Source organism: Phoenix dactylifera, chromosome 11 (assembly GCF_051530095.1).
Source record: "Phoenix dactylifera cultivar Ajwa chromosome 11, Ajwa_hap1_PhDact_Kaust_v1.1, whole genome shotgun sequence".
In the NCBI taxonomy this organism is placed as follows: Eukaryota; Viridiplantae; Streptophyta; class Magnoliopsida; order Arecales; family Arecaceae; genus Phoenix; species Phoenix dactylifera.
The window spans coordinates 8,904,984-8,925,769 of NC_143200.1; the positions used below are offsets into that span (position 1 = coordinate 8,904,984).

At 40.3% G+C, this 20,786-nt stretch overlaps 1 protein-coding gene across 1 annotated transcript; it reads left to right on the top strand.

The window, feature by feature from the left end:
* Positions 1-1,266: 1,266 nt before the first annotated feature.
* On the top strand, positions 1,267-4,377 carry LOC103723097 (xyloglucan endotransglucosylase protein 2-like). The gene is made up of 4 exons (XM_039117405.2): positions 1,267-1,788; positions 1,914-2,014; positions 2,161-2,354; positions 3,811-4,377. The coding sequence occupies exons 1-4, from the start codon at positions 1,590-1,592 to the stop codon at positions 4,208-4,210; spliced, it is 894 nt and encodes a 297-aa protein (XP_038973333.1). The 5' UTR covers positions 1,267-1,589; the 3' UTR covers positions 4,211-4,377.
* Positions 4,378-20,786: the final 16,409 nt, after the last annotated feature.

Below are 20,786 nucleotides of genomic sequence, written 5' to 3' on the forward strand. Positions count from 1 at the left end.
CCAGGACCTCACCTAAAATGACTAGCCAGAAGGTATTATTTAAGTTCCTTGGTCCTGTATAAATACCCAAGATCTACTCAACGAGTAACCAATGTGGGATTAAACGCATGCCCGCACGGATTCTCACAATAAGTATCTTGCATAAAGAATTTGTATAATTAATAACCCTTTTCTTAATAATCTTGAATGTTTGGTCATCATGTACCATGTTGATGCTAAGCAAGTCTTTGTGCAAAAAAAAAAGGATTTATTTTTTCTAATATGTTAGGAAATTGGATATCCCTCCTCCACCCCGGCAAAAAAAAGAAAAGAAATCTAGATATCTAAATCCAAATTAAGGGAAAAAAACTGTATTTGTATCCAAAACTTTTCTATCCCAATATCTGAATCTTTATCTAAGTAGAATGGGATATCAATTTTTCTATCTTAGTGTGACTTGATTTAGATCCAAATTCCATTTAGTGCTATGCACCATGCAAATGGGACAAGTTTTTCTTTTTAGTTTTTTGTTAATATGTTTAATCCGCAAACAACCCCCCCCCCCCCCCCCCCCCCCCCCCAAATTATTTTTTATAAATGGTCATTGCTTTCTTGGGTCAAAGTTCCATCAGAGTGGAATAAAATTTTTAACTTATTTATTCCACTTTAATATACAAAATAAATAAAAAATTATTTATATTCTGAAATAAATTTTTTTTTTTTTGCTTAGGCAAAAAAGAAAATGGGGAAGGGACAAGCCTACTCCCGCATAGCAGCCCCACTGGGCCTCCACTCCACCAGGAGAATATTTGATGTGAGCAGAACTGACCGTGTGTTGGGCACGCCGGCCGTTTTTACTCATATTCTTTCCACTCGTGGCCTGGCTCGGTTACTCCTCTAGGCTTCGATCCAAACCTTCTTGTGAGTACGTCACACCTGACACCACCAAGGCTACCAGTGAATCAGTAAGTCCTCCCACTCTGCGTGTCCGAGCGGGGGACATACGGTCCTTATATTTAATCAATGCCCGTACGTTCCGAACTTGGACAGTGCAGGTGGAAGTAAAGGCCTAGTTCTACTGAGCTACCAACTCAGTAGCTTTTTGAAATAAATATTAAAAATTGCTAGTAGCATTAGTTTTTATTTATTTAAAATAGATTATTTTTAGAAATAAATCAATATATTTACTTGAAATGTTCCGAAAGTCGGCAACCGGGCAGCCTGAAAGGGAGGTAATCTTGTCCATCTCCAAGTCATTATCTCGTGACAATGACCATTGAGGGATGAGAAGGACAGGGCAGGAAGCTCCAGTCCATCCAGAGCTGTTCCTCTCTCTCCCTTAGAGACGCACATGCAGCTAGAACACAACCATCCAATCTCCATTGGAAGTATTGGATACACGAGCTCAAAGCAAGTATACCCACACCCACATGTAGCTGTACTACGATATTATTTGTATTCTTTCCAGGAGAACGAAGCAGAAACAGCCAGGAGACTGTCCCAATGAGATTTATTTTATATTATATAAAGATACTGAAAAAATAAAGTTGCCTTCGCCTATATAAGAACCCCTGCACCTCTCCTCTTTCCCTATCTTCTCCTTTGGGAAAATGGCTTCTTCTTCCTCTTCTTTTCTAGTTCTATGGCTGTGTTTCTTAGGCTTGGTCTCCATGACCACCATGGCTGCCCCACCGAGGAGACCCATCAATGTTCCATTCCAGAAAAACTATGTGCCAACATGGGCTGGTGACCACATCAAGTACTACAATGGAGGCAATGAGATCCAGCTCTACTTGGACAAATACACAGGTAAATCACTTCAAGAAGAATAAAAGTAGATCCCACGTATTTTAAAAACCCTAAGATGCTTGCCCAATATCCATATGAACCTACTACGTACATTCATTTTTTTTTTTTGTGGTTGTTTATTTTAGGCACTGGGTTTCAGTCCAAGGGCTCCTACTTGTTTGGCCACTTCAGTATGCAAATAAAGATGGTTCCAGGGGATTCTGCTGGAACTGTCACTGCCTTTTATGTAAGTGGCCTCTATTCGGGAGATTGATGAAATGCTATGGCCATTGGCCAGTGTGTAAACTGTTCTCTATATGAACCACTTAACCATAATTGATTTTTTTTATTTTGTCTCGTTTGTTGGACGCTTTTGTGATGGTTTTTCTCCAGCTTTCTTCTCAAAACTCAGAGCATGATGAGATAGACTATGAGTTCTTGGGCAACAGGACTGGCCAGCCCTACATCCTCCAGACCAATGTGTTCAGCGGTGGCAAGGGAGACAGGGAGCAGAGGATCTACCTTTGGTTTGATCCAACCAAGGATTACCACTCCTATTCTGTGCTCTGGAACTTGTATCAGATTGTGTAAGTTTTTATCTTCTTACTCAGCTTAGCTCTGATTAATCCGATGGATATGCCCAATTTTAACCTTATTTAAACTGGTTAGATAACAAAATCCCTCAATGATAGAATGGACTGAGACTAAGTCTTGATACAAACACTAGGTCGTTCCATTATTCGTTATTTGGTTAGCCCCTGTTAATGTTGAAATTTTCCAATAGGCCTCTCTCTGTTTGAGAAATACCAGTCATCAACTCATTGATTGAACAACTATACTGCCATCTGCTTTGGACACTTAGGCCCTTGGGTACTGAGGTGATGTACAAAAGACAACTGAAAGAAATGTAAACAAGTGCTTGAGTGGGTTTGTGTCTCGAAATTAGAGTAGATAAGCATGTGAGCTGTCCTCTGAGCAAATATTGTCGCATGCACACAGAATCTAGACAACAGTTGCAGCCAGCCCAGATGGTGGGTCCTCGACAGATGCTTTTAAGACTCCTGATTTGCTCCAGTGCTCTTGACCATTGGGACTGGAACCTTTTTTTTTGAGTGCCTGAGTACAATCTTTCTGTTAATTTTCTTCATTGGCCATTTCATGTAAATAAAGGTAATAGATTGTTGAGTAAAAAAAGAAAAGGTGACACTTCCGTAGATTATGGATGACTTTAAGCTGTCTTGAATTTATGAGCCTTATTCATGGGTTGGAGACTTGTAGGCAATTCAAATTTATTAATGGAGTTGGACCTCCATGGATAGTTGCAGCGTTGTTGGAGCAATGATATCTTCTGTGGCCTTATTCTGTGCCTGACAGTGGATATCATCTTGTGGACTGATAATAGAGGCTATTGAAAAGATTGATGCATATAAAACAGCCATATGAAATCCCATTCCATGTATCGGATTCCGTGTCGGTTTTCATTTTCCTTTTTAATTTTTTGGAGAGTAATTTGTGAGAAGTCACTCATTCTATTGCTGCTATGATAAACTGTGGAGTTATGCTGTCATATTTCAGGTTTATTGGAAATAAAATATAAGGTTATGCTACAGGATTCTAGCAATGAATTAATGTGGAAAATCAAATAAGTGATCGAAGAGTTTCATGTTAACCACATATAATTCTTATAAGATGATAAATTCCTTATCCTGAATAATGATTATAAGAAATTGCGCAGCAAACATCAATGGTTTAAGTAAGTTTATCCACCTCTGATTCTTCTTGGCTTTTGTAAGTAATTGCCAACAGCAGGAGATTTTCAAAGTTATTAAAACATTTTCCAGGATGGGCAAGTGTGGTGCAATTGAGATCCTTGAAAGAATTTATGATCCAATTTAGCTGGCTCACCGACATTACATATGGTCTCTTTTTCAGTACAAGACATTACATATGGTCTATAGTGCTATCTACCACTTATGTTTTATATTGCGACAAAAGATCGAAAATTACTGTTTGATTGGTTTCTTTTGGTGCCACCCAAACTAGTTTCTTTGTAGATGATATCCCAATCAGAGTGTTCAAGAACAGCAAGGACTTAGGGGTGAGGTACCCCTTCAACCAGCCCATGAAGATCTACTCCAGCCTGTGGAATGCTGATGACTGGGCCACAAGGGGTGGGCTTGAGAAGACTGACTGGTCCAAGGCTCCCTTTGTGGCTGCCTACCGGGGCTTCCACATCGACGGCTGCGAGGCATCGACCGAGGCCAAGTTTTGTGCCACCCAGGGGAGGCGATGGTGGGACCAGAAGGAGTTCCAGGATCTGGATGGCTACCAATACCGGAGACTGAGGTGGGTGCGCCAGAAATACACCATCTACAACTACTGCACCGACCGGTCGAGGTCCTCGACCATGCCACCTGAGTGCAGGAGGGATAGAGATGTGTGAGTTGAGAGATGATCAGGCCACCTTTGGGAGCTTGGCATGCATAAATTTGAAGTGGTTCAGATCTTGTTATCTACATTTGTATTAGTTACTTGGTTGACATGGTCTCTTTGTGTGCCTGATACTGTGTGTTTCTGGGAATTATTATTCTTTGATGAGCATCTGCTACATGGAGACTGAGTATATAATGTTGGTGTTTTATGTGGTTTAATATCCAAAACTGGGTGTTCCAAAGTAATCTTTCTCACTGATGGTTTGGACCCTTTGCTATACAAGACCTGCTACCAAATCAATGTAGGTTTTGTTCTACCAAAAAAAAAGAAATCAATGTAGGTTTTGGTTAATGAATTCCACCCGCAATATTTGCTTTAAAATAGGCTAGCCACTAAATTTATTTCCTTTATTTTTTTGCCCTTTTGATCATGTAGATCTCTTAGGATTAAGCTTCAATGAAGGAGCTAAAGTTTAAAGGGTTCGGATGTTTAGATTTTGGATGACTAGACACTGATGCACATATGATAGGTTCTTTTCTTTCGTTTTTGTGTTTTTTGAGTGATTGGAGAATATAAGCAAGTTTCATTCGGCCTTCTTGTCCCCCATGACTTTTTCCAGACCTTTCCTAGGAAGCAGACAAGATAGCTAAAAAAGAAGGGGACAAGTGGTCCATCTAACGTAGCTGTAAGCTTAAGATCTTTGGCCACATGATCTATATCTCCAGGTTCACTATTTAAGTTCCATTGTGATGTTTTGTAATAATTGTTATGTTGTGATGGCCTTCTGTTTGTTGGTATTCCAAGAAAACTATTTCAGCTTGGAACGTGGATGATGGTCTTTGAGACAGCAAGATTGAGGGTGCTGCTTCTTGGGAGCCAGGCCATGTCCCCCCCATTTCTCCTCCCCATGAACCTTTTGTCCGGATTTTAACTCCAAAGGGCCATAAACGCTGAGAAGAAGATGGTTTAAAAATCAGCAGTTGAAGTGTTGGAGTTCAACAGGTGCCTTACCCTTTTGTGTAATTGGTTTTGTAATGAGGGCAAGATGTGTACAAATGCTGGACTGCTTGTAGGAAACACTATATAATTAACAGGGTTTCTTGTGATATATCAATAAAATATAGGTTTTTTATATATGTGTGTGTCTTTCTCTAAATATAGTCTTGCAAAATTATATATTCTTGTTCAAAAATCATCATTTGCTTATATGCCCATAATGTGTCATTCTGTTTTGGCAATACTTTCTCTCTTGTTAAATTTTTGAGTAATGGTGTTGACAAGAAGTAATTGCTCAAAGTGTCAAAAATGATTCTGCAAAATAATCATAGATTTATTTTATACTTAAAACAGCTACTTGCTAATATTATCTGCTAAAAAATTTAATGGGAGAGGCATCATTGCAAAAATAGGGTGAAAATGAAGGGTGTATATATAAAAATAATTTTCAAGGGATAAATATGTAGCGAGATATATTTGAAATGATATGTATGCAAAAAAATTTAAAATATATATTTGACTAGATATTATGAGAACAAAGTTTAGGGTTATCTCTTGGAACTAATAAATGGAATCCAAAGATTTCAAGTTGTTTTTACTAGGACCGAATAGTCCCATGTCCATTTTGGATAACAAATCTTTCAAATAGATAATAGAATTGATTGGATCATCTTTGGAATGTGACCAGATGGGACATACATATATGTGTGTGTGTGTGTGTGTGTGTGTGTGTGTGTGTGTGTGTGAATGTACATACGTGCGTATGTATGTATATGTATGTATACATATACATACATACATATATATATATATATATATATATATATATATATATATATATATGTATGTATGTATGTATGTATTATAAAAGGATTTGGATAAAAAAGTTGTTGATCTTAAATGTTTGATTTCGATGATGCAAAATAATTGAATAAAAAGTTCACTAATCAGTTGTCTTGAGTATGCTTGAATGCATACAGAAAGCTAACAAGAAAGTTTTTCAGTAACTCTCAAATGAAGATTATTTATCCAAAACTCTACCCAAAGAAATACAACTCCAAAATGTTTTTGAAGCAATCCTTGAATACTCATGCAAATATAGAAAATTCCAACTTGGGTTGTCTCAAGAGTTGACCCTAGATTGCAATGAGTTGATTCTGGCACAGGAATAGATTGATATGCCATCATGAGTTGACTTTAACAAATCATGAGTTGACTCTAGAATAGTCTCAGAAAACAAACAGAAAGTTTTGAAATTCATCATATTGGCGAGTCAACTCATGAAGAGCACGAGCCGACTCCAATCAAAACAAGAGTCGACTCCAGAAGCTGGCGAGTCGACCCCTGAATGGCCACAAAGAAAATATAGAGAGCTGTAAATTTTACCATATTATCGAGTCGACCCATGAAGAATACGAGCCGACTCTAATCAGACAAGAGTCGACCCACAAAGCAAGCAAGTCCATGCCTGATCGGCCACAGAGAAAAGACAAAGAGTAATAAAATTTAGTCTGTTAAAAAGTCGACTTATGAAGATATCGAATCGACTCTTGTCACTGGATGAGTCGATCCCTAAACCAAAAGAGCCGACTCTATAATGGTCACAGGAGAAAGACAAAGCACAACAAAAACTACAGCAAGTTCAAGTCGACCCTTGAAGATCCCGAGTCGACTCCTGGAGATCACGAGTCGATCCTTGAAAATGTCGAGTCGACCCTTTTGCGCTTGACAATAGTAATGACTAGTTTTCTTGTAAATCAAAATGACTATTTTTTCCTCACAACGGCTCTTTCGACTTGTTTAACTGCTAGGAGAGGCTTCCAACCATTCCTAAGTAGCATAAATGCACGAGAACACCAAAAGAAAGCAACAACAAGAATAATAAAATAAGAAGAAAAGGAAAAAAATAAATTAAAAAACCAAAGAAAAGAAGAGAGCTTCAAAAAGAAAAATATTCAAGTACATTCTTTGAGAGCTAAAAGATCAAATTCTCTGTAACTGAGAGAGTTGGTGAAGTGCAATCAAGGCCAACCTTCTGTGTCAAAGCTCCATTTATTTGTTGTATTTATCTTTATGGAGTAGTACTTGATTGTGTTTACATATTATTCTTTACACTCCGTTGAGACATGTTTCAGAAACTAAAACTTGAAAAAAGGTCTATCCAAACCTTGAATTAGATTATACTGAGCTTGAGGATAGGCTCGGTGGTAGTTTTGGTTGATTGCTAGTGAAAATTAATTAGGTTGATTATGAACCCGGATAAAACAATCGGACTGTAATCTTGAAAAGAAAGATTATAGTGAACATTTTCAAAAGGAGTGTCTTGGGGAGTAAACGTAGGTACAGAGTTGGCATCGAACCACTATAAATTTTGTTGTGTCAGTGTTGCATGAATTGGTTGCTTTGATCACTTGCATATTTACTTATTAATTACTAGTTGCAACTCACATTTACTCATCAAGTTTTATTCCGCCGCATGTCACTTTTAGTTTTCAAAAAATCCAATTTACTCTTTCTTGGGTTGCATAGCTGGGCAACAAAAGTCCTCCTATTGACGACTACATGATGTAGCCCTAACCTATGCGTTATGGAGAGAAAAGCACGAGGAATAAGAAGAGGAAAAGTGAAAAAGAAGTCCATAAGATTCTATCTATTGCAAAGTAAATCCTCAACTTCCTTACATAGATTATCCATACAAAGTTCTACACAAATAGGAAACTCGATCCAAAAATAAATGAGAACACACAAAAGTTAATCAAAAAATTAAAAAAAATTGATGAAAATGAATACTCTCTCAAATGGGAAAGTTATTAGACTTTTGACCAACAACCCTTGAGTCCCAATTATATCAAACCTCGAATTCTTGTGGTTTTCGGCTTCAAATCTGCTAGCTTTTACGAGGTTTGACATGGTCTAACCAACCATAATACTTGCCAGTTGATATTGCAGTTCATCCTCCTCCCTAGGTCGGAGAAAATTCATCCAGGAATTCTGCTGTTCATCTAATATGTCACCATGGTATGCTACATGGTGTTTAACATTAAACCCATCATGGGTGAGAATATGACTGTAATACCCCAGAAAAGCAACAAAAAAAAAAAAAAAGAGAGGGCGGATGGGCTGGCCCGAAAAGACCGGGCCCATCCCCCTTAAAACGATCGTGCCTAGGGCACGATCGTGGAAGAGAGGGGGAAGAAGGGGGGGACCGGTGGTGGCGGCTTCGGAGGGATTGGTTGCCGGAGGAGAAGGCTCGCCGGAGGAGACCGAGCACCGGAGATCCGAGATCCGGCCGGCCGCGGTGAAGCCCTCCTCCTTCCTTTGGTGTGAGAACCCTCCGCTAGTTGCTCACAAGTTTTTCCGTCGGTACCTCGCCGGAAACATCACCGGAGCACCTCGTCGGGCTGAGGTAAGTACATCTCCTTCCTTATGCTTCATGTTCTGGATTTTGGGTGGCGTTGGAGGGGTTTTGGCCGCCGAAACCGTCAGAGAGGGATCCGAAACAGGGTACCCCTGTTTCGGCCTCTTCTTTCCGATTTTTGGCCGCCGCCAGCCGCCGGGATGGCCGGGATCCATGGTATTGGGGGTCGGTCGGGTCTATGTGAGGGTCGGAGAGGGTTTGTATGTGATGGGGAGGGTGGATCCGAGGTCTTCTTCCTCGGGATCCCATCCTCTCCTCCTCTTCCCCTCGTCGGTTGGCCACCGGCGGCGGCGACGGCGGCTGGGTGTCGTCGGTTGGGGGCCGAGCCACCATCACGGTGGCCTTTCCGTGGAAGAAATGGAGGAAGGGGGAGGGGTCTGTGTCGGTTGGAAAGAAGAAGAAGGAGAAAAAGAAGAAGAAGAAGAAAAAGAAGGAGGGAAAATAAGAATATAATAATAATAATAATAATAAGAGGAGAAGGAAAAGAAGAAGAGGAAGAGACTTCTTCTTCTCTCTTTCTCTTGGCCGGCCACCATCGCCGGTGACTGCAGCAGGGGCGGCCGGCGATGGTTCGGCCAATGGTGGCCGAGGGTGGGGAAGGTGAGGGCACAGCCACCCCGGCTGTTGCCCTTGGACCAAAGAGGTGGAGGAAGAACCCTTCTCTATCATCCACCCTTCTTTTGGTCTTTTCATCGGGACCGGCCATCGTCGCCGGCGTGGCAGCGGCCACGGCTGGCGACGACATGGGCCGGTGGTACAAGGGTTGGGGTCGGGCCACCCCGACTGCCCTAGACTTGGAGAGATTGAGATGTTTGGGGATCTGGTTATGGACCCCATAGTAAATATCAATTATGGTTTGGAATATTTAAATATTAAATGATTTAGTTTGTGATTTGTAATTGATGTTGTAGAGGAAGAGTCGGCAGAGCCCGGAGATTTTGATCAGGGGACTCAGCACCCCAGCGCGTAGGTTGTGATTCGGACTGTGTTTGAGTCAGTCTACAATTTCGGTAAGAATCCCTACATCTGAGCACTTCTATACATATATTTGATTTATTGTTGGATTTATTTCATAATTATGTTGTTATTGTTTTATGAGTTGATGCGATATCTATGAGGCGAATTTATATCAACATATTTTCATATTTATTGTTGGGATTCTTACTGGGCTGGAAAAGCTCATACCCCTTCTTCTTTTTTTTTAAGAGTCGCAGGATGCATAGACATGGATGGGATGAGCGAAGAGTGCGAGTATGAGAGTCATTAGTTGCTTAGTCTATTTTGATATCAATGAATATTGAAAGCTTTTGTAAATGAACCAATTTGATTATCTGGTCATGTTGGATTTATATATTTGATTTAAGTGATTAACTGTGGAATTATCGAATTGTTGTTTATCTTAGGCCTTGCATGATCTTTAGGGCACTGCTCTAGGGCTCATGCGGCCGGTCGCGTGCCGAACCCGGGAGTTGGGTTCGGGGCGTGACAGAGTGGTATCAGAGCTTAAGGTTAAGGTATCCTAAGGTTTAGGTTCAGATGAGTGTGAGTGAGAAATTATGATAGAAAAACTATCAGAGCCTTGGTTTATAAGCACTTGAGATTGTAACAGAAATGATATTATAATCTAAGATTTAAGACCACTAAAGACTGTGGCCTTAGTGGCATTAATGTTTGACGTTTAAGATAATTGGGGATAGTGACAAATCAAAATCTGAGTATATGTTTAAGATCACTAGGTATTGTGACAGAGATATATCATAGCTTAAGGTTATGATCACTTGGAACATGACAATTAAATTCAGTGCTTAAGATGTAAGATCACTGGGCATTGTGATAAAATGTATGCATCGGATTTGGTTTTTGATGAGTGTGGAAGGAAAGTATAAATTGTCTTTGATCATGATAAGAGGGTTTTGACCTAAGATAAGTGTAGGAAGGTCAACAAGGGCATATCGAGTATACCATGTTTAGATATTATTTAAATGATTTGAAAGTTCAAATTTGATGGGGGTTTTAATGTGATCATACTTTTGGTTTTGCTGCTAATTATTAGAGTGGGATTTGTACGTTGATTTAGTATTGGAGTAAGCTAAGGAGATTTCATAATATTGAAAGGAACGTTCTTCGAAGTTGAAAATGTATGTGGATTATATTTGGTGTTGGCATGTTGGATATTGCAAATAGGTCTATTTCCTATGGATGTATTTGATTATTTTGAGGCCATAGAGTATGCATATTGATGGGAGAATTCTAATTATTTGAATTCTCATGTTTGGATTGGGCTACTGGATTTTACTTATAATTGTAGAAGACTATTTGATGTGTTAATTTAAAACTCAAGCCTAGGTTTAAGATTTGAGCAGGGATCTTTTGTCATTGTTGATGAAGCCACTAATAGATGTCATATTGAGTAGAGACTTCGGTCATGAGATGCTTACATGAATTATCATATATAGCATTGTTGATGGATGTTAAGAATCTTGGTGAAGAAAGATCTGGAGATCGATAGAGTTAATTCCTACTCATAGTGGTATTGGCTCAACAGATCTAACCTATTGAATTTGAAGTAAATTCTGTTGGAAGAAAAATCAATGTAGATTTTCTAATTAAATTGCTAAGGGAATACAAGAATTACCCCCTTTAAATTAAACTTAGATATTTTTGGATTCTAAGAAGGTTGTGGAGATCACGTAGTGACCTTAAACTTGACTAAAGGATTGGGGGTTAGTTATGATAACTATACTCTATATAAATCGAGAACAAAAAGATCTAGAGGTTTTGCTCTAGTTCTACTTGAAAATTTGAAATTTGGAGTTTCTTAGTCTCAATGCAAAGTGATACTTTAGTCAGAAATCATTTTGTGACTTTAAAGAATTAAATGAATTAAATCAGAGTGTGCAGCGGAAGTGTGGTGGTCTGACTTATTTTGAAACTGGTTAAGATCATTAATATTTGATCTAAAAGGCATTATGATGAAATACTTGAGTTAGTTTCAGGAGAATGTGGTTGATTCTATGGATCTCTTATTTGTTGGAATGATGTGGGAGAAAGAAAAGAAAAATGATTATAGAATATTAAAAGCATTTGATACTAAAGATTTCTCCTATTTCTGTCAAGCCAATTATGATCTCTGTGTAGAATCAAGAGAAATTAATTTCTTGGGATATAATTATGGCATTTTAATCTAAGGTTGGAAGTTTTGAATTCTTTTGAAGGAGATCAAAAGAACTTACTATGTGTGGTAAATAAAAAGGATCAAGTTTTGAGATGCTGTGATTTTTGTATGTCAAAATCTTAAGAGTGGTATTCCAAGAGGGAGACTATTTGAGATCTCAGGAATGATATGATGGATGTATATTTTTTTTAAAGTTTGAGGCTTCAAGTAAGTTAATTTCGAGGACGAATTTTTTTTTAAGGAGGAGAGTATGTAATACCCCAGAAAAGCAACAAAAAAAAAAAAAGAGAGGGCGGATGGGCTGGCCCGAAAAGACCGGGCCCATCCCCCTTAAAACGATCGTGCCTAGGGCACGATCGTGGAAGAGAGGGGGAAGAAGGGGGGGACCGGTGGTGGCGGCGTCGGAGGGATTGGTTGCCGGAGGAGAAGGCTCGCCGGAGGAGACCGAGCACCGGAGATCCGAGATCCGGCCGGCCGCGGTGAAGCCCTCCTCCTTCCTTTGGTGTGAGAACCCTCCGCTAGTTGCTCACAAGTTTTTCCGTCGGTACCTCGCCGGAAACATCACCGGAGCACCTCGTCGGGCTGAGGTAAGTACATCTCCTTCCTTATGCTTCATGTTCTGGATTTTGGGTGGCGTTGGAGGGGTTTTGGCCGCCGAAACCGTCAGAGAGGGATCCGAAACAGGGTACCCCTGTTTCGGCCTCTTCTTTCTGATTTTTGGCCGCCGCCAGCCGCCGGGATGGCCGGGATCCATGGTATTGGGGGTCGGTCGGGTCTATGTGAGGGTCGGAGAGGGTTTGTATGTGATGAGGGAGGGTGGATCCGAGGTCTTCTTCCTCGGGATCCCATCCTCTCCTCCTCTTCCCCTCGTCGGTTGGCCACCGGCGGCGGCGACGGCGGCTGGGTGTCGTCGGTTGGGGGCCGAGCCACCATCACGGTGGCCTTTCCGTGGAAGAAATGGAGGAAGGGGGAGGGGTCTGTGTCGGTTGGAAAGAAGAAGAAGGAGAAGAAGAAGAAGAAGAAAAAGAAGGAGGGAAAATAAGAATATAATAATAATAATAATAATAAGAGGAGAAGGAAAAGAAGAAGAGGAAGAGACTTCTTCTTCTCTCTTTCTCTTGGCCGGCCACCATCGCCGGTGACTGCAGCAGGGGCGGCCGGCGATGGTTCGGCCAATGGTGGCCGAGGGTGGGGAAGGTGAGGGCACAGCCACCCCGGCTGTTGCCCTTGGACCAAAGAGGTGGAGGAAGAACCCTTCTCTATCATCCACCCTTCTTTTGGTCTTTTCATCGGGACCGGCCATCGTCGCCGGCGTGGCAGCGGCCACGGCTGGCGACGACATGGGCCGGTGGTACAAGGGTGGGAGTCGGGCCACCCCGACTGCCCTAGACTTGGAGAGATTGAGATGTTTGGGGATCTGGTTATGGACCCCATAGTAAATATCAATTATGGTTTGGAATATTTAAATATTAAATGATTTAGTTTGTGATTTGTAATTGATGTTGTAGAGGAAGAGTCGGCAGAGCCAGGAGGTTTTGATCAGGGGACTCAGCACCCCAGCGCGTAGGTTGTGATTCGGACTGTGTTTGAGTCAGTCTACAATTTCGGTAAGAATCCCTACATCTGAGCACTTCTATACATATATTTGATTTATTGTTGGATTTATTTCATAATTATGTTGTTATTGTTTTATGAGTTGATGCGATATCTATGAGGCGAATTTATATCAACATATTTTCATATTTATTGTTGGGATTCTTACTGGGCTGGAAAAGCTCATACCCCTTCTTCTTTTTTTTTAAGAGTTGCAGGATGCATAGACATGGATGGGATGAGCGCAGAGTGCGAGTAGGAGAGTCATTAGTTGCTTAGTCTATTTTGATATCAATGAATATTGAAAGCTTTTGTAAATGAACCAATTTGATTATCTAGTCATGTTGGATTTATATATTTGATTTAAGTGATTAACTGTGGAATTATCGAATTGTTGTTTATCTTAGGCCTTGCATGATCTTTAGGGCACTGCTCTAGGGCTCATGCGGCCGGTCGCGTGCCGAACCCGGGAGTTGGGTTCGGGGCGTGACAGAGTGGTATCAGAGCTTAAGGTTAAGGTATCCTAAGGTTTAGGTTCAGATGAGTGTGAGTGGGAAATTATGATAGAAAAACTATCAGAGCCTTGGTTTATAAGCACTTGAGATTGTAACAGAAATGATATTATAATCTAAGGTTTAAGACCACTAAGGACTGTGGCCTTAGTGGCATTAAAGTTTGACGTTTAAGATAATTGGGGATAGTGACAAATCGAAATTTGAGTATATGTTTAAGATCACTAGGTATTGTGACAGAGATATATCATAGCTTAAGGTTATGATCACTTGGAACATGACAATTAAATTCAGTGCTTAAGATGTAAGATCACTGGGCATTGTGATAAAATGTATGCATCGGATTTGGTTTTTGATGAGTGTGGAAGGAAAGTATAAATTGTCTTTGATCATGATAAGAGGGTTTTGACCTAAGATAAGTGTAGGAAGGTCAACAATGGCATATCGAGTATACCATGTTTAGATATTATTTAAATGATTTGAAAGTTCAAATTTGATGGGGGTTTTAATGTGATCATACTTTTGGTTTTGCTGCTAATTATTCGAGTGGGATTTGTACGTTGATTTAGTATTGGAGTAAGCTAAGGAGATTTCATAATATTGAAAGGAACGTTCTTCGAAGTTGAAAATGTATGTGGATTATATTTGGTGTTGGCATGTTGGATATTGCAAATAGGTCTATTTCCTATGGATGTATTTGATTATTTTGAGGCCATAGAGTATGCATATTGATGGGAGAATTCTAATTATTTGAATTCTCATGTTTGGATTGGGCTACTGGATTTTACTTATAATTGTAGAAGACTATTTGATGTGTTAATTTAAAACTCAAGCCTAGGTTTAAGATTTGAGCAGGGATCTTTTGTCATTGTTGATGAAGCCACTAATAGATGTCATATTGAGTAGAGACTTCGGTCATGAGATGCTTACATGAATTATCATATATAGCATTGTTGATGGATGTTAAGAATCTTGGTGAAGAAAGATCTGGAGATCGATAGAGTTAATTCCTACTCATAGTGGTATTGGCTCAACAGATCTAACCTATTGAATTTGAAGTAAATTCTGTTGGAAGGAAAATCAATGTAGATTTTCTAATTAAATTGCTAAGGGAATACAAGAATTACCCCCTTTAAATTAAACTTAGATATTTTTGGATTCTAAGAAGGTTGTGGAGATCACGTAGTGACCTTAAACTTGACTAAAGGATTGGGGGTTAGTTATGATAACCATACTCTATATAAATTGAGAACAAAAAGATCTAGAGGTTTTGCTCTAGTTCTACTTGGAAATTTGAAATTTGGAGTTTCTTAGTCTCAATGCAAAGTGATACTTTAGTTAGAAATCATTTTGTGACTTTAAAGAATTAAATGAATTAAATCAGAGTGTGCAGCAGAAGTGTGGTGGTTTGACTTATTTTCATTAATATTTGATCTAAAAGGCATTATGATGAAATACTTGAGTTAGTTTCAGGAGAATGTGGTTGATTCTATGGATCTCTTATTTGTTGGAATGATGTGGGAGAAAGAAAAGAAAAATGATTATAGAATATTAAGAGCATTTGATACTAAAGATTTCTTCTATTTCTGTCAAGCCAATTATGATCTCTGTGTAGAATCAAGAGAAATTAATTTCTTGGGATATAATTATGGCATTTTAATCTAAGGTTGGAAGTTTTGAATTCTTTTGAAGGAGATCAAAAGAACTTACTATGTGTGGTAAATAAAAAGGATCAAGTTTTGAGATGCTGTGATTTTTGTATGTCAAAATCTTAAGAGTGGTACTCCAAGAGGGAGACTATTTGAGATCTCAGGAATGATATGATGGATGTATATTTTTTTTAAAGTTTGAGGCTTCAAGTAAGTTAATTTCGAGGACGAAATTTTTTTTAAGGGGGAGAGTATGTAATACCCAAGAAAAGCAACAAAAAAAAAAAAAAGAGAGGGCGGATGGGCTGGCCCGAAAAGACCGGGCCCATCCCCCTTAAAACGATCGTGCCTAGGGCACGATCGTGGAAGAGAGGGGGAAGAAGGGGGGGACCGGTGGTGGCGGCGTTGGAGGGATTGGTTGCCGGAGGAGACCGAGCACCGGAGATCCGAGATCCGGCCGGCCGCGGTGAAGCCCTCCTCCTTCCTTTGGTGTGAGAACCCTCCGCTAGTTGCTCACAAGTTTTTCCGTCGGTACCTCGCCGGAAACATCACTGGAGCACCTCGTCGGGCTGAGGTAAGTACATCTCCTTCCTTATGCTTCATGTTCTGGATTTTGGGTGGCGTTGGAGGGGTTTTGGCCGCCGAAACCGTCAGAGAGGGATCCGAAACAGGGTACCCCTGTTTCGGCCTCTTCTTTCCAATTTTTGGCCGCCGCCAGCCGCCGGGATGGCCGGGATCCATGGTATTGGGGGTCGGTCGGGTCTATGTGAGGGTCGGAGAGGGTTTGTATGTGATGAGGGAGGGTGGATCCGAGGTCTTCTTCCTCGGGATCCCATCCTCTCCTCCTCTTCCCCTCGTCGGTTGGCCACCGGCGGCGGCGACGGCGGCTGGGTGTCGTCGGTTGGGGGCCGAGCCACCATCACGGTGGCCTTTCCGTGGAAGAAATGGAGGAAGGGGGAGGGGTCTGTGTCGGTTGGAAAGAAGAAGAAGGAGAAGAAGAAGAAGAAGAAGAAAAAGAAGGAGGGAAAATAAGAATATAATAATAATAATAATAATAAGAGGAGAAGGAAAAGAAGAAGAGGAAGAGACTTCTTCTTCTCTCTTTCTCTTGGCCGGCCACCATCGCCGGTGACTGCAGCAGGGGCGGCCGGCGATGGTTCGGCCAATGGTGGCCGAGGGTGGGGAAGGTGAGGGCACAGCCACCCCGGCTGTTGCCCTTGGACCAAAGAGGTGGAGGAAGAACCCTTCTCTATCATCCACCCTTCTTTTGGTCTTTTCATCGGGACCGGCCATCGTCGCCGGCGTGGCAGCGGCCACGGCTGGCGACGACATGGGCCGGTGGTACAAGGGTGGGAGTCGGGCCACCCCGACTGCCCTAGACTTGGAGAGATTGAGATGTTTGGGGATCTGGTTATGGACCCCATAGTAAATATCAATTATGGTTTGGAATATTTAAATATTAAATGATTTAGTTTGTGATTTGTAATTGATGTTGTAGAGGAAGAGTCGGCAGAGCCAGGAGGTTTTGATCAGGGGACTCAGCACCCCAGCGCGTAGGTTGTGATTCGGACTGTGTTTGAGTCAGTCTACAATTTCGGTAAGAATCCCTACATCTGAGCACTTCTATACATATATTTGATTTATTGTTGGATTTATTTCATAATTATGTTGTTATTGTTTTATGAGTTGATGCGATATCTATGAGGCGAATTTATATCAACATATTTTCATAATTATGTTGTTATTGTTTTATGAGCTGATACGAAACCTTTGAGGCGTGCATTGTATTTATAATGAAAATATTGAGATAAATTCATTTGGGAAGCAATAACATATTTTTGAGAATTTATGAAAAAATATGTGATGTGATGAAATTGTGATTAAACATGTAAAACTAGACATGTAATGTGGGTTGGACTAACCTTGTCATGAGATAGCCTCTACGAGCTTATGCGTAGGATAGCTGCCACGAGCTTATGCGTGGGATAGCCTCTACGAGCTTATGCGTAGGATAGCCTCCACGGGCTTACGCGTGGGATAGCCTCTACGAGCTTATGCGTAGGATAGCCTCCACGGGCTTACGCGTGGGATAGCTGCCACGAGCTTATGCGTGGGATTTGTGCAGTCTTGGATTGGGTCATGATCTTGGTTAGTCCAACGCCAGAAGTGAAAAGTCTGAAGACTTGAGAATCAGAGTATAACGTGAATGGATCACATAATGTGAAAAAGGATTTGTGTATATGTACTAATCATATACACTTGTTGTTTGTTGAGCTTTTGAAATGATGAAATGACATATATTTTGATGCATTGATTATTTTATGATTTTTACTGTGTGTGGCTGTTGGGATTCTTACTGGCTGGAAAAGCTCATACCCCTTCTTTTTTTTCCAGAGTTGCAGGATGCATAGACATGGATGGGATGAGCGCAGAGTGCGAGTATGAGAGTCATTAGTTGCTTAGTCTATTTTGATATCAATGAATATTGAAAGCTTTTGTAAATGAACCAATTTGATTATCTGGTCATGTTGGATTTATATATTTGATTTAAGTAATTAACTGTGGAATTATCGAATTGTTGTTTATCTTAGGCCTTGCATGATCTTTAGGGCACTGCTCTAGGGCTCATGCGGCTGGTCGCGTGCCGAACCCGGGAGTTGGGTTCGGGGCGTGACAATGACTCTGCGGCTTTAATTAAGCGACATGCACTATCTTCACGATCTCCCAAAGGTCCAACCTTGAGAGGAGAGCGCTTTGCTTGTTCTCTAGCTGGTAGGCGGTCCTTAAGTCTCCAACTTCAAAGGTTATAACCATTTTTTATGATTGCAGTGGGATTTTTTTGACACTGCTGGCTTTAGTTTACTTTCTGACGGACTCATGAATGACTCAAGATGCTTGGCCATATCATCATCTTTGACACTACTTCTTCCTACATGGGGAATGTGTGCAAAATTTAATACACTTCATGCACTTTAATAGAAAAGGTTTATAATAGAGATCAAAACCATGGCACAAAATTTAGCAAACCATTGGTTAAACCTACACCAACAATCAGTAAATTGTGGCAACAAGTGGCATTGCTAAAAGCTATCATTGCAGTTCATATGACTGTTGGTATAAGCAACTCTGCAGCTACGGTCTTAAGTTATATTATAGAGATGTTGAAACCATCATTATAACTTGTTCTAGCGGCCGCAACCGTTGCTATACAGTTGTATTGAAGCATGATGATAATGGACAATTTCTCTAGTGACAGTCAAGCAACTGCTAGTATTGTTATTATAATGTGATAGTCACAACCATCCTATAAGTTTGGTTTGTTGCAAGGGTACACATTGCCCGATATACTACTCAAGAAGAGAGGTGAATTAGGTTCATTTAGATTGTAAAACAAGATGTGGTGGATGAGTGATAGTGCAGTGATAAAATAGTAAGAAGTAATAGACAAGCACAACAAACTGAAAATTTAATCAATACGCAAATAGAATGAAGGCGATCAGAAGTAAGCAAATGAAGACAAGCAAGTAAATCAGGTACACCACAAACTTATGAATTTTTATAAAAGTTCAGAGCCAAACTCAGCTCCTACATCCTCTTCCTAAAAAACTCTCTTGAGAATTCCAATCCACTAATCATATTCCAATAATTACAACAAGCCGTAAGTCTACAACTAACAAATAAATACCCCAAGCTTATCCCAAGATTGTATAAGAAGCTGCTTCAAGATGTGGTTAGGCCTTTTCCCCAAGTTTGAAAATTTCCTTTTAAACTTATCCAAATCACTTGCAAATCACAAGAAGGATTTACAAACATAAGTAGCTCGTTGCTGTGAGCTTGATAAACACTGTTCATCTCTTTCTAATATGGAGGGAAACAAGGATTTAGCTGGTTGAGTGCTTTTCCTGCTTTGAAACTCTATTCAATGATATTTGGTATGGTAGTTCTCTTGTACTGTTAAAACCTCGTGTTTAATTCTTTGAAGCCTTTTAAATAAGATAGAAGATACCTTGGATCCTTTTCTAGCTATTGGAGGATTCTCCCACCTCATTAATGGCTGAAAGTACAATTCTAAATATGTTGGAAAACTAGCTATTGGAGGCTGTCAGCTATAGAGGAGTCGGTACCTGATTGCTTGAATTCGACTCTTGGACATTTAGGCTTGATACCTCTCTAATTGGAGACAGCTTCTGAAATATTGTAGAAAATAATCTTTCTATTTTCACCCCATGGCCATTCTAGAGTCAGCTCCTTCGAGACTAGGATTGACTCTTGGTCATGCACCACCCGACTCCTATATGTCAAAGTCGGCTCAGATGCTGGAGTTAACTTCTGACCATCCGGCTGAAATTAGCCTTTCTATTTCATCCTATGGTCATCCAGAAGCCAGATCCTCGAAGTTGGCTTCACTAATATTGAATTTTTCAAAATGCTTTGAGCTTCTCCAAACATTGAAATAATCTCTTTAAAGGTTCTTCGTCTAATAAAATACCAAGAGCTTCCTACAAATAGATATTTACCTTTTCTAGAACATATAAACACATTAGTACTATACTTAAATATTTTGTATTATCAAAATCAATCCTTAGAGTCAGAGATCCAGTGCAATCACCAAGCATCCATTTATCATTAAACGTAAGTGATTGAACGGGGCAGAATGCAGTCCTATATCATTCAATCACTAGCCATTCGAGGATACATACATGACCGGTGGTGTATTGGGTCTCATGTTACCTGAGACATAAAAAAAATGCGACATCATACTATCACAAGTAGCTACCTGATATACTTCTCTAGTCTCTCGTATATCACGTACATGCAGTCATGATCCACATGACAGCATGTTTGAATTATCTTTTCTTTTTTCCCTGGAATCAAAGTTCATTTAGGTATGTATTCTTCATTATATAGGATAGTTCATGTCAGTTATTTAACAAGAGAGGAGATGGAAGCAAACTTGCATCTAGCTTTATCTAGTCTCTCCTATAGCCAAGGTTTCCACTTGGAGTGTTTTAAGTTAATTGAGGGCTCACAGCATCTCAACTAGATTTCTTGGCAGCCCCACCCTAACCCAGCCCAACCCAACTTAAACCTTACCAACCCAATCCAAGTCTGCCATGCTCTACAATTTCTAAGTGGAAGCATCTTGGGTAGAATTACAGGCCATATGCTTGGTTTACAGCGTGATCTCTGGGTCTATTTTAAGTCAAAGATGGTATATGCCAATATCAACATGTTGTTTCTCT